This window comes from Hippocampus comes, unplaced genomic scaffold (assembly GCF_001891065.2).
Source record: "Hippocampus comes isolate QL1 unplaced genomic scaffold, H_comes_QL1_v1.1 scaffold2, whole genome shotgun sequence".
NCBI lineage: Eukaryota > Metazoa > Chordata > Actinopteri > Syngnathiformes > Syngnathidae > Hippocampus > Hippocampus comes.
This window is the reverse complement of record NW_017805139.1, coordinates 3,730,919-3,745,015: the sequence shown is the minus strand read 5'-3', so window position 1 is coordinate 3,745,015 and position 14,097 is coordinate 3,730,919. Positions and strand designations below refer to the sequence as shown.

The following is a 14,097-nucleotide window of genomic DNA, read 5'->3' as shown; positions in this document are numbered from 1 at the left end:
GTGAGGCACCACTGCTACCTACTGGTTGCTTTTTTACATGATTTACAATGCAAACGGCTTATTCTCATTCACAGATTGCATCAGACCCTCCTCCACTCTATGACGCAAAAAAAAAAAACTTAGACGTACAAGTACGTCCTTGTTAGGCGGGGCCTAATTTTAAAAAGACGTACAAGTACGTCTTGTGGAATGAAAGAGTTAAGAAATGAGGAAAAACTAGAACTTTATTTTTATTTATTTGTTTATTTTGAGACAATTACAAAATGCAATTGGCATTGATTTGGCGGAATGGTGTGTGTGTGTGTGTGTGTGTGTGTGTGTGTGTGTGTGTGTGTGTGTGTGTGTGTGTGTGTGTGTGTGTATATATATATATATATTTTTTTTTTTATCGTGGACTTCGTGTCGTCATTTATGCCGCATCCTGAGGGCGCTACATACATAGAGAGAGAGAGAGACACACACACAAACGTGAAATTTATGCATGTATATTCCTTTATTAATTTCAGAAAAATTCCATGCACGCTATTTTTTTCTGAATGCATTGCGAAGGTATTGGATCGGGACTCTGTATTGGCAGATACCTAAAACTAAAAACTCAGACTCGGATGCCAAAAAAGCATGATCAGGACATCCCTCAAGATTACCACCTTTTGCCTTAAATCAGTTGTATGTTATAATGACAGGCTGATATAGACTCACCACTAACCTATAACTGCAATATGTGTTATTCATATTTCCAGGACTGATGGCTCCAGAGTGACATGCCATGGCGTTAATGATCCCGCCAGTAAAACTCAAATGGTTGGAGCACCTAAACGGCTCATGGATCACAGAGGACAGCGAGTCGATAGCCACCCGAGAAGGCGTTTCTCTTCTGTACTCGAAGCTCTTGGCCAACAAAGAGGTTGTGCTGCTTCCCCAGCAGGTGCTATGTCTAAAGGGTCCCCAACTGCCAGACTTTGAGCGCGAGTCCCTCTCCAGTGATGAACAGGAGCACTACTTGGATGCTCTCCTGGGCAGCCAATTGGCTTTGGCCAAGATGGTCTGCTCAGACTCTCCCTTTGCTGCTGCCCTGCGCAAACGAGTATTGGTTCTTCAACGTATATTCTATGCACTTTCCAACAAGTATCATGACAAGGGAAAGATCAAGCAGCAGCAGCACTCTCCAGAGAACAACTCGGGTTCCAGTGATCTGCACTCTGTCAGTGAGCGGCCCCGCTCCAGCACCGATGCACTCATTGAGATGGGTGTTCGCACAGGTCTCAGCCTATTGTTTGCGCTGCTGCGACAGAGCTGGATGATGCCCCCTCCACCAAGCCCCTGTGGGGGAACTGGTGGCAACTTGAACTTGTGTAATGATGTCATTCGTACGGCCATTGATGTAGTTAGTTCCCTGCCACCACTTTCTCTGGCCAATGAGAGTAAGATCCCTCCAATGGGCCTGGACTGTCTGGCCCAGGTCACAACTTTTCTGAAGGGAGTTACTATGCCAAACTCTGGGGCAGATATTTTAGGTCGAAGGCTAGCCTCAGAGTTGCTGCTAGGACTCGCCTCCCAGAGGGGTTCACTCCGCTACTTGCTCGAATGGATTGAGATGGCACTGGCAGCATCAGCTGTGGTTAGTACGATGGAACATTGTAAGGTGCTACAGAGCCAAGAGGGACTCATTGGCTATGATTGTTTCATGAACATCCTAATGCAGATGAGACGTTCATTGGTAAGTAAATTAATTGGTAAAGCAAATGTTTTGTGATTTTTGTGTGTTGTAAATCCTTGACTGATGAGCAATAAAGTTGGAAGTTTTCACGAAAAAAATAAAATACTTTTTGCCATATTTGTTCAGGCAATTGTTAGGACTTGACAGTTGTGCTTGACAAATATGATCTTTAGAAAAAGGCAGCTGTCTGTAGTCCCTAGTGTGATATTTAGACAATGTTAAAAATGAAGTGCTTTTCTTAGGTAACACGGTAACACGCCAAGGCCATGGGGAAGAGCGTGCCCGTGTGCAAGACAAATAATTTGACACCTCGTACAGTGATGTGACGACAGAATATTTATAGAATCAAAATTCCATCAATTAATCAAATAATTATAAGATTTTATTTTGCATTAGTGTATTACTAAAACATTTATTTCCTCATTACTGTGGGTTGACCATAATTTTTTTAAAATTATTGTTTATTTTGTGTATGTTATAAACAAAACAATACATTTATGCAGTATCACACAAGAGGGATTGATATAGTACTCACCAACCTTTCTGAAACTGATTCATTCAATTACTGGTTTGGTCATTGTCGGTCAAGGTCTTATTTCGATTAAACAGAAATGATAATCAGTCTACTTTAATGAAGTAGATGCAGAAATCAAAACAGTTACTGTTGAGAGACTGAAATCAAGATTTGACACTAAGTATTTCTGTGCATTCATTTGATAATCGATTAGCTGTTAATTATTTGAATAATTTTGACACCTCTAACCTCATGAGTTAGGCCTTCTACCTCAGATATTTGTTTGTTTATTTATTTATTTACTTACCGAGGCAATTCATTAAATAATTAGCTGGGTCGATACTTGTCATCAAATTTCACATTTGAAGCATGAGATTGAGCCAGATACTCATGATTTTTGCCACAGATCATTTGCTATTGTCAAGTGATCATGACCTTTAACAAATATGAAAACATTATTATTATTGAATTATAATAATAATAATAATAATTATTATTATTGTTATTATGAATATGATTTATTTATTTTGTTAAAACTGAAAACTCCCCCTTTAAAGTAGAGCATTTGGCGACCACCACAAGTGAGTTCCCTCAGATTAAAAGTGTACAATGAAGCCTTGTGTTTGTTAGCATGCTAAGGTTCATATAATCAAAACCTATCATCTGTGAATTTGATCTTTCAGGGCTCTTCAGCTGATCGCAGTCAATGGAGGGAACCCACACGGAACCCTGATGGGCTGTGTTCTTTGTATGAGGCAGCACTCTGTCTTTTTGAAGAAGTAAGATATACTGTATGTATGCACAGTTTGTCAGCTGTGAGTAGTCGCCTCAGTAGGGATGCGATACCGCAGCCATCAGACCGATATTATCTCTGTGTACACAGCATGCTCTGCTCCCAATTTATGAATGCAGACTACTATATAATCAACAGATTTGTATTCTTCATCTTTCATTTTTAAAGTTGAATGTATTAGCTGTAACAAGCATTGAGAAGGATTGGAACAGTGTACGTGGGTGTTTGTAATGGCTTAATGGAGGTGTAAATCACACGCGCACACACACACACACACACACACACACACACACACACACACACGTATTATGGAAATTCAACTCTGCGGGGCTGAGGGGTCTTGGAATGTGTCACCCATAAACACTGAGGGAACACGACATTTTTATGTGTATGTATGAATCCTTCCTGTGATTCTTTGCAGAATTTTGCTAAATCACTGTGCAGTTTACTCTGAAAATCTATATATAGGACATGCCCCTAATTGTAAGTTTTTCTTCCAGGTATGTCGAATGGCATCTGATTACTCTCGCACTTGTGTTAGTCCAGACAGCATCCAGACAGGTGAAACACCTGTAGTATCTGAAACCTGTGAGGTTTATGTGTGGGGAAGTAACAGCAGCCATCAACTAGTAGAGGGTACACAGGAGAAAATCCTGCAACCTAAATTGGCCCCCAGCTTCGCCGATGCACTGACGGTAAGACAATATATCTGCTCTGGTGCACTTTGGACAGTTGTACCTTGACTTCTGCACTGACTTCTGGTGCTAAGTTAAAGTCAGTCGGTGGCCACGTGGAGCTTTCCTGTAGTTTTCCCCTCTGTCTTGCAGCTGCAGCGGTCGCATGGGCTGTTTCCCTCTCTTTGGCAAACTCGCTCTCTTCGCTCTAATCTGGCACTCTGTTGCATACAATGACTGATGGCCGTGCTGTGGTTATAGGAATGAAACTCCACCTCCCTGTAATGTGAAGCCGAAAGTTTGTTTCTTCAGAAGAAACAATTCTGTAAAAACAAGACACATGCCCAGTACTGTGAGCAAGAGCTCAGCAGATGCAGACACACTCCAGTAGCACAATAAATTATACATTTAACTTCGTAAGAGCCTCACATAGGGCTGTAGTTACCTGACATGCATGTTGATATGTGGTTCTGTCAAGTATTCAGTGGATGCAAACTCTATCATAGCTGATGTAGGTCACTTTAAGATACATAAAATAAATGGAGAAAAGTACAAAATCGGAATTGGACTTCGGGATTGGATTTAAATCAATTCCCACCTTTGAAAAAAAAAAAGTTGTCCTGAGATCAAGTTAAAAGATGTTTAAAGTGCAAAGCAGGCGAAATGGTTTACTCCCCACGCTTTGTGTTATTTTTTGGAGATGAGGGAAACTAATCACCTACAGTTTTAAACGGGTTCATCTGCATTCAGAATGAAGACATTTTCATGCTAAATACATTTACAGAATTTTCCTTTCTTTAACAGATTGAGGCAGGCCAGTACTGCACTTTTGTAATCTCTTCTGATGGCTCTGTGCGGGCCTGTGGGAAGGGAAGCTATGGCCGGCTAGGCCTCGGGGACTCCAACAACCAGTCCACACTGAAGAAGCTGACCTTTGAACCCCACCGTGCCATCAAGAAGGTGTCGTCATCTAAGGGCTCGGATGGCCACACGCTGGCCTTCACTACGGAAGGTGAAGTGTTCAGCTGGGGTGATGGTGATTATGGCAAGCTGGGTCACGGGAACAGCTCGACACAGAAATACCCTAAACTTATCCAAGGGCCGCTACAAGGAAAGGTAAGCCTGCAGACAGTTTACTTCAGTTTCATTGACAAATTTAAGCAGATAGGATACTGAAATTCCCATTGGTTGGTTCCTGGATTCTTGTACTGATTCAAATATGATTACATTATACGGTAGCTGCTCCATAAAATTTCAGATTGTAATTGCTCCTATTAGATAAAACAAAGAACAAAATCAACCTGTGAATGACCAGCATTGATAAAGATACTGTATGTGAAACTTTTCATTTCTTTTTTCCATCAGGTGGTGGTATGTGTATCTGCTGGCTACAGACACAGTGCAGCAGTCAGTGAAGATGGAGAGCTGTACACGTGGGGGGAAGGTGATTTTGGAAGATTGGGTAAGTCATTTGTCTAAACCACACACTAAAATAATTGGCCAATTCTAAGCCCAATTTTCTGTTCCAACTGCTGTGCTGGTCATCCCAAATAAACTACACACTATAAGAGCAGCAGTAACACACTGCGCATTTTTTTTTTTTTTTAGATTGTAACGTGCTGTTTATTGTCAGGCTTTAAATGGATCCATTTGTATTAATGTGCTCATCTTTTATTTTTCATTAAAATTTTTAGACTATCAGTTTTGTGTGACTTTCCTCTAAATCTGTGACACTTTGCTTGAGATAGATTTTCTTAGCGTTTTTAAGCAGAAGTGGAGGTTTGCTTTTGCTTTTTGTGTTCCTTTTACTTTCATTACAACTCAAAACCGCGATGGATGAGCCAAAGAAGAAACATGTCTTCAGTGCAGATTTTCATAACAAATTGTCAGGGAATTCACCAGGACAGCTTGAACTTTGAATGAAAAGACTCGACTCAACTCAGGAACAGATTGTCTTTTGCTGATCAGCAAAGTAGGCTAAGTTCCTCGAAGGCAACACAAGTCGTGTTTGCCTCTCAGATCAAAACCCCACCTTCGCATCCCTGCTGACCACTTTTTATTCACAGGATATGCAAAATACAAGTAACATAACAGAAAAGCATTCCTCCTTATTTGCATGTCGCGCTTCCCAGCCCAGCCCACCGATATGCCCCTCAGTGGACACCTGGAGGCCATTTGTCTTTCTCCATCACAAATACAGGAATATTCAATTATATCTTGTCAGAGATTTTCTCGGACAAAGTTAAAGAAACGACTCGGCACACAGGAAAATTGTCTTCAATATCGACGGAGGCGGCTCTCTGAGAGCGAACGACGGTTTAGTTGCTCCGTGATCACGCTCAGAGCCTCCCCCCCCCCCTCGAGTTCGAACCTTTATTGTGACATATGCAAAATACAAGAAAAACACTGCCCCCGATATTTGCATACCGCACCCCTGGTCCGGCCCCTCGGTAGTGATTGGTTACCTGGGTGTGAGCTTTGAACCACCGGCACTTTGGCGCCTTTCGGTCTGGTCTACACTGTATCAACATATCGCAGACTTTGCGGACGACAAATGTCGCCTGGGCGCGACGGGTGTCCTCAAATCGTCTTTTGTTGTTCAACCGCTGTTCCCAAATTACTCGTTCCCCCTTTGTGACCGGATCTGGCCCTCTCTCCTCTGATCGCCCACCCGCCTTGATGTGTTAATTGTGGTGTGGGCTGCAACAGCCCTCCGCCCAAATGGCCGGCACCTTCTGAACAGGAATTTGGGGGTGCGAATTACGCACCCAGACGCTTCAACGTGCACAGATCAAATGAAACTTTAAACATGATACAATTTCGCCCATAGATTCCTCTAACATATCTGAATTTTGGCCAAAAATCCAAAATGTCTGTACGAAATATTTTCAAAGGGACTAATTTTTTACATATTGTTCTACGGTCGAGCAAGCTATTCAAACAAGACAATGAGGTAAAATAAAGTCAAGTCTTTCTTGCAGAGCTGTCTTTCTTAAAAGATGTGTTATTACCATAGATTGGAAATGTATATGCATGAGAATTTGACAAGGTTCTGACAGTTGGATGAACTGTTGGGTTTACGGAACACGAGAGATTTAGTTTCATCCTTGAATGATACATGCAGTATCACCTGTACCTGTGAAACGGTGATAGTGCATCTTGGATTTGAAGTAGGGCTTTCCTGAGACAATCTAGCATATAGATGAAGAGCTTTTATGCACATATTTTTGGCTGCCATTAGTTGTGGTGGAAGAGAATGGTGCTTTCCTCGTTTCTACAGTCTGTCATGTTGTGTTTTTGAAATGCAGGTCACGGTGACAGCAACAGCCGAAACATTCCCACCTTGGTCAAAGACATCAGCAATGTGGGCGAAGTGTCATGTGGTAGCTCCCATACTATTGCACTGTCAAAGGATGGCCGTACTGTTTGGTCCTTTGGAGGAGGTGACAATGGTGTGTTAACACGTTTACACAATTAGTTGCTGTTAACAATTGGATGAAGTGGATTATTATTCAGTATTGTTATTATTATTATTATTATTATTTTTCAGTGTGAACATCATCTGGACTGCATTCATTAATATTTTATTCATTGCATATATTTTAAAAGTTTTTTCCTTTTTTTTCTTCTCAATAGCTTTGTGGCTAATTACAATCTTATGCTCACTCAGAATGAATTTTGTAAAAACAAAATTGTTGTCTGGCAGGGAAACTTGGTCATGGTGATACCAATCGTGTTTACAAACCAAAAGTGGTGGAAGCCCTACAAGGGATGTTCATCAGAAAAGTGTGTGCTGGAAGCCAGTCGTCTCTTGCCTTAACTTCAACAGGACAGGTAATTTGGGTTTACAGTGGGGTCATAGGTTCTTGATCAAACTAGCCTGAGCTTAGAATGTTTTTTTTCCCAGCAACAAATCATTATCAAGAAATAAGTTATGTTTTTGTTAGTTACTAGCAATACTCCGGCCTCCCTATGTGGAGTTTGCATGTTCTCCTCGGCCTGCGTGGGTTTTCTCCGGGTACTCCGGTTTCCTCCTACATTCCAAAAACATGCATGGCAGGCTGATTGAACACTCAAAATTGTCCCTAGGTTTGAGTGTGAGTGCAGATGGTTCTTTGTCTCTGTGTGCCCTGCGATTGCAACCGGTTCAGGGTGTCCCCCGCCTACTCCCCGAAGATGGCTGGGATAGGCCCCAGCACCCCCTTGTGTGGATAAGCGGATTGGAAAATGAATGAATGAATCGTAATACTCAAAAAGTACTCAACTAATTTCCACAGAACTGTGTTGTGGTTTGTGAGATGGGACTTCAACCATTGGCGGCATGGTCGTTTCCCAACCAGAGGTTGGTGCTTCGACCCCTGGCCATTGTGACCATGTCCAAGTGTCCTTGAGCAAGATACACGGCATCAGGAGCAAAGGTAGGTTCCCTTTGCTCCTGATGCCGTGTCATCAGTAGGTGAATTAGGATCTAACGGTGTGAAGCGCTTTGAGTACTCAGGGTAGAAAAGCGCTACACAAGTGACTGTTTTATTTCAGTATTAACATTGTGATGCACAACAATAGCAGCTATTGCCACCTAAAGGACACAGGGTGACTCACGATGAATGCCTGGTTGAAGTCTTTGAGCCATTATAGGTCGTGACATACAATGCTGGGAAAAAGTATTTGCCCTCTTTCCCATTGCTTACCTTTTTGCATAGTTTCCCCACTTGAATGTTTAAGCTCATCAACCAATTGTACATATCAGGCAGAGATAACCCAGGTCAACATAAAATGCAGTTTTTGTATGGGGATTGATTTATTAAAGGAAAAAAAATCTATTTAAACTGATGTGGCTCTCTGTGGAAAGAGTACCAGTGTCCACCCTATCCCCATCCCCTTTAATTTACTGTGGCTAATCATATTTTTCATTTCATTTTCACTGACCACACCCAAGCCTGATTACCTTTAGACCCGCTCAATCAAGAAATCACCTAAATAATACCTGTCTGACAAAATGGAGTGAGTCAAAAGCTGCAACAAATTGCCATTATCCGAAGAAATTCAAGAACACATGAGAAATAAAATAATTGGCATCCATCATTCTGGAAAGGGTTACAAAAAGCCATTCCTAAAGCTTTATGACTCCAGCGAATCACAGTGAGAGCTAAAATCTACAAACTGAGAAAGCATGGAACAGTGGTGAACCTTCTCAGGAATGGTCAGCCTACAGAAATGATCCCTAGATCACAGCGACAACGGGAAAACCACTGCTGACCAAAAAGAAATGAAGGCTTGTCTTACCATTGCAAAACAAATCTGAATGTTTTCCATGACTTCTGGGAGAATATTCAGTGGACTGAGAGCTGAAAGTTCAACTATTTGGAAGGTGTGTGACTCATTCAATTTTGCATGTAGATCAGCATTTCAGACACCAGCATCATACCACCAGTCAAACATGGTGGTAATGTGATATCCTGGGGCTGCTTTGCTACTTGAGGCCCTCAATGGCTTGCTGAGATTGTAGGAACCATGAATTTTGGTCCCTCCAGAAAATGCTGAAGGAGTGTGTTCAGCCATCAGTTCACAACCTTAAGCTGAACGGCACTTGTGTTCTGCAGCAGATCAATGATCCAAAAGGCACCAGCAAGTGAAGTTCTGAATGGCTTCAAATAGACATTTTTGGCGTGGTCAGAATCGAAGTCCGAATTAAAATCCGATTGAAATGCTGAAATTCATGCTTGAAAACCCTACTGTGTTGCTGAATTAAAGCAATTTTGAAAGGAAGATGTCTCACGAAAGATGTGAAAGACTCATTGCCAGCCTTAGAAAATGTTGGAATTTAGTTGTTGAAGAAGGTGGTCCGACCAGTTCTGATTTAAGAGCCGAGTACCTCTTCACACAGGGCCATGTAGTTTTGATTTTTTTTTTCCTTTCATAAATAAAATCACCATTTAAATAATTCCATTTTATGTTTACTTGTGTTATCTTCTGATAATTACATTTGTTTGATGATCTTAAACATTCAAGTGGAGAATCGATGCAAGAAAAGTACGAATTTGAGAAAAGGGAAAATGTTTTTTCACTGAACTGTAAGTAGTGGAAATCATTTGCCAATGTTCCTTGTTGTCAATGTGATGATAGGTGTATGCTTGGGGTTGCGGCGCTTGCCTGGGTTGCGGGTCTTCTGAAGCAACAGCGCTCAGACCCAAACTTATCGAGGAGCTGGCTACGACCAGGGTGGTGGACATCTCCATAGGGGACAGCCACTGTTTGGCCCTGTCGCATGGTATGGTTCCTCTTTCGCACTCTCTGACACCTTGGCTATTTTTAAAAGCCTGTCAGTGGGAAATAAACAGCAGCTACAGATTAAATACTAATAAGAACCTGCAGACACTCTTGTTTGATAAATGTTGTTCGTCACTGTATTTGTTTGAATTTCCCCACAAATCTTTGCTTTCAGTACGAGTCTGTGTGAAAGATGAGACAGTATTTATGCAAGACCATAGACCACTTTAAGATAATGCTCCCTTTTGATTGCACTTAAATGATATGAAATGAATTCATTTGTAGTACAGAACCTTCGCTGGAAATTAAACTTTGTTTCTGCTCTTCATCCCAACTAACATGCATAGACAATGAAGTCTATGCATGGGGAAACAACTCCATGGGCCAATGTGGGCAGGGAAACTCCACGGGACCAATCACAAAGCCGAAAAAAATAGTAGGCTTGGATGGGGTGACCGTACAGCAGATTTCCGCAGGGACTTCCCATAGTCTGGCCTGGACAGCTCTTCCCAGAGACAGGTCAGCTATCGATTTATGGATTGACTTTGACATTATAAGTGCTAATGGCACAATATCTCAGGTCTGTATTTTAATTGAATTTTATAGCATATCCTGAAGCTTCTGACCTGTCAGTATGTGGTTTCTTGGACTTGGCCCTCATTTGGGCTTCATTTACGTGTGCTGACTGTCTCCACTTGACATTCAGGAGAAAAAAATGTGTTTTGCACTTTAGGCAAGTGGTAGCCTGGCACAGACCCTACTGTGTTGACCTCGAGGAAAGCACCTTCTCCCACTTACGCTCCTTTCTTGACCGCTATTGCGATGGTATCAACAGTGAAGTTCCTCCTCTCCCCTTCCCTTCATCTAGGTAAATATGACTAACTTCACGAAGCAATAGAGTGATGACAATAATACTCTTGGAGGAAGGCTACCTTTCTAGACTTTGTTTCTGCCTGAGGTTTCCTCCTGCCTTACACATGCTCTTTAGCAAAGTAAGGAGCATGGCTAGAACATGCTCTGTTTCACAGTTATATTGGGTGTACTGTGATTTGCGGCTATATAAAAGAAAATGAACGGAAAGGGAAAATGACAAATTGGGAGAACAGATTTTGAGTAGTATGCCCTCTCCGCTACAAAATGTATGCATTTTCAGGGAACATCATAACTTCCTTAAGCTGTGCCTTCGGCTTTTATCCAATCATCTGGCTCTGGCACTTGCCGGGGGAGTAGCTACAAGTATCCTGGGACGGCAAGCTAGGCCACTGAGGAATCTGCTCTTCAGGTTAATGGATTCTTCTGTTCCAGATGAGATTCAGGAGGTAATACATGGCATGTATGTATGTATCTACTAATGTATCTCAAAAGTGAAATATCTATTTGTAAATGTCACGCTGTATATCAATAAGTTTTCAAAATCTTTTTTTCTAACAGTTCACAGAATTAAAATATTTTTATTTAAAATTGCTGAACTTTTCAGGTATTTTTTTACTTCAAAATTAGTTATTTCTGCATATTTTGAAACACCATCATTGTGCTTTTTTTAACACCAGATTAAAAAAAAAAACTTTAAAATATTGCTCCATTTTGCCATCTACACCTTGAAATTAGTGGTCGGAGGTATACTTAAAGTCACCTTTGCTATCTACCCAGTGCAACAGGTTTTAATCTGGAATCTGTTATGATATCGGAAAACTATTTATTCGTGTTTTTCCTTATCAGGCGGTGATTGAGACACTTTCAGTGGGAGCAACCATGCTGCTGCCTCCACTGAGAGAGAGGATGGAGCTTCTTCATTCCTTGCTGCCTCAGGGCCCGGACAGATGGGAGAGTCTGTCCAAAGGACAGGTAACCTATGCAGCCTAATGCACAGACGGTTTATAACAAGTTTATGAGGATTTAAAAGTAGGATTGGATTGTACACGAGGATTGTGTCTGTGTTTCCTATTCCGAAGTGTGTCTCAACACGAAAGATGACATTTGTATCATTATGCATAATATGGAAGACAGTATGAAAAGAAAGCAATGATATGCTCAAGGATCCTTACTATGCTTATTAAAATATAATAGTTTCTTAAAAATATTAACACCGGTCGTAGGTCTTAACAAAGTCTGTCTATTGCCACAGAGAATGCAGCTTGACATCATCCTGACCAGTCTCCAGGACCACACACATGTTGCCTCACTCCTGGGTTATAGCTCTCCTGCTGATTGTCCTGAGGCGCTAAACTGTGGCCTGGGATTCACAGCATCCCCAGACCCAAACCACAGTGCCACAGCAGGCCACCCTGATACCCATCTAGCAGAGATCCTCATGAAGACACTACTGAGGAATCTTGGTTTTTATACGGTGAGTACAGTAGCTGATGGGGTATGTTGCATAACTGGATTACTGTAATTTGAATATAAGAAATACAACACGGATAGATAAGACACTGTTCACCAAACAAGAATAGATGTCAGGCAGCTGTTAAGCCAACAAAAAACAAACAAATTTCTCACATTTATTTAATTGAATTATGATAAAAGGTGTCTTTTTTTTTTACCTGAACCAAGCACAAAGTCCCTTTTGTGTTTATGGTTGATTTTACAGGATCAGGCTTTTGGTGAGCTGGAGAAAAACAGTGACAAGTTGCAGCAGGGCCTGTCCTCCTCTGACAGCAGCCAACCAGCTCACCTCCACCAGCTCCTTTGCTCCTTGCAGAAGCAACTATTGGCCTACTGCCACGTCAACCATGTAACTGAGGTACAATACAGTCTGATGTTGTCGATTATTAATGCAACGTGCATACCTTATTTCATTGCATCACAATGAAATCAACCAGTAATATAAAATGTTTAAACATCTGCACATGTACATCACACTCATTAATGGCAACTACAGGTAAGCTAACCAGATGTGATTGGCTGAGGTGTTCTCCAATACTTAGGTGGTGGGTTATTCCATGCTAAATCCTCCAGTGAGTTTAAGGGAGCAGATTTTAATGAGACATGACTGTACTTATTGATAGTGATGGCACAACACTAAATCTCAAATTTTAGGTCAAGGCCAGCCTGTATGGAACACTTGAGCGCTGGTCGTGCTGGAGCCGCCGTAGAAGGCTGACAACAGGCACCGCATATTACAGTGTCAGCGTAATTAAGTAGTTTTTAGCGTCCTTAATTTGTGATTGAGCATTATTTCAGGTCATTGTTGAAGTTTGTAGCAATTGTTTGCATTGGCAAATGGCCCCATACGTAATTTGAATGATGAGTCAAGTCAGCCGTTATGCCACGACACGCTACTGGGTACAACTTCAAAATACAAGTGCTTCAGGGTATTGGCTCATAATTTTTTTTACCTCAAGTTTCAATATTTATTTTAAATATTGCTTTAGAGTTGAGGGGACTTTGCCTGGTGGCACGTTAGTGTATTTGATGTGCCTTTCAATGTTGGCTAATATCTAGGCCTAATTTGCAGTATTAAACCGAAACAAGTGGTGTAATTTTTTTTCCCAATGTCATGCTGATAATGATCGGACCGATAATTATCGCACATCCCTTTATGTCAGGGGTGCCCAAACTTTTTGGACCGAAGATCTACTTTTCATTCAACCAACCTCCCGGGATTGCCCCTTACCACGCACACACGCACGCACGCGCGCGCACACACGCCATGATGAGAAGCCAAACACGGAAGTAAGCGATGCACTTTTGCAGCCTCTTGACTATCGTAGCTCACACGTACCGTTTTCAGAGATGAAAGTCCTCCGGATTTTCCCGGAATTCCGGGTTTTTCAAATTTTTATGAATATTTCTCCGGAGAATTGAGGAAAATTTGCATAATCCGGATATTTGTTGACAACATTGAACGAAGACGCGTTTGAGTTCGTTGTATTGCTTTCACGAGCGTAGCCATATTGAGGCACTAACACTAGTAACAGTAAAGAGATTTTTGTTTGTGTAATAACGACAGAAGGCATGATGGCGTTTGACTAATGGTTTAGTAGAACGAATAGCAACTCGCAACAACAGTAGCAAGCGTCATTTTGCCTCTTGGGTTATACCATCTCAACTAGAACGTGGGGGATAGTCCCCAAACAATTTTCGTCTCTTTATAAACACACCCGCTAAACCCCAGTGGAACGAATAAAAG

The 14,097-nt window shown here is 41.6% G+C and overlaps 1 protein-coding gene across 6 annotated transcripts in view; it reads left to right on the top strand.

Moving 5' to 3' along the window:
• Window positions 1-14,097, top strand: part of herc1 (HECT and RLD domain containing E3 ubiquitin protein ligase family member 1) — a 78,222-nt gene that overhangs the window by 6,445 nt on the left and 57,680 nt on the right. For all 6 annotated transcript variants that reach the window (XM_019867259.1, XM_019867262.1, XM_019867261.1 and 3 more), the window contains exons 2-15: window positions 741-1,717; window positions 2,915-3,010; window positions 3,525-3,719; window positions 4,503-4,814; window positions 5,064-5,160; window positions 7,007-7,150; window positions 7,405-7,532; window positions 9,822-9,966; window positions 10,313-10,484; window positions 10,699-10,833; window positions 11,119-11,284; window positions 11,685-11,810; window positions 12,091-12,312; window positions 12,556-12,708. In XM_019867259.1, the coding sequence (XP_019722818.1) occupies window positions 767-1,717; window positions 2,915-3,010; window positions 3,525-3,719; window positions 4,503-4,814; window positions 5,064-5,160; window positions 7,007-7,150; window positions 7,405-7,532; window positions 9,822-9,966; window positions 10,313-10,484; window positions 10,699-10,833; window positions 11,119-11,284; window positions 11,685-11,810; window positions 12,091-12,312; window positions 12,556-12,708 (3,042 nt within the window). In that variant the 5' untranslated portion in view covers window positions 741-766. The remainder of the gene's footprint in view (window positions 1-740; window positions 1,718-2,914; window positions 3,011-3,524; window positions 3,720-4,502; window positions 4,815-5,063; window positions 5,161-7,006; window positions 7,151-7,404; window positions 7,533-9,821; window positions 9,967-10,312; window positions 10,485-10,698; window positions 10,834-11,118; window positions 11,285-11,684; window positions 11,811-12,090; window positions 12,313-12,555; window positions 12,709-14,097) is intronic.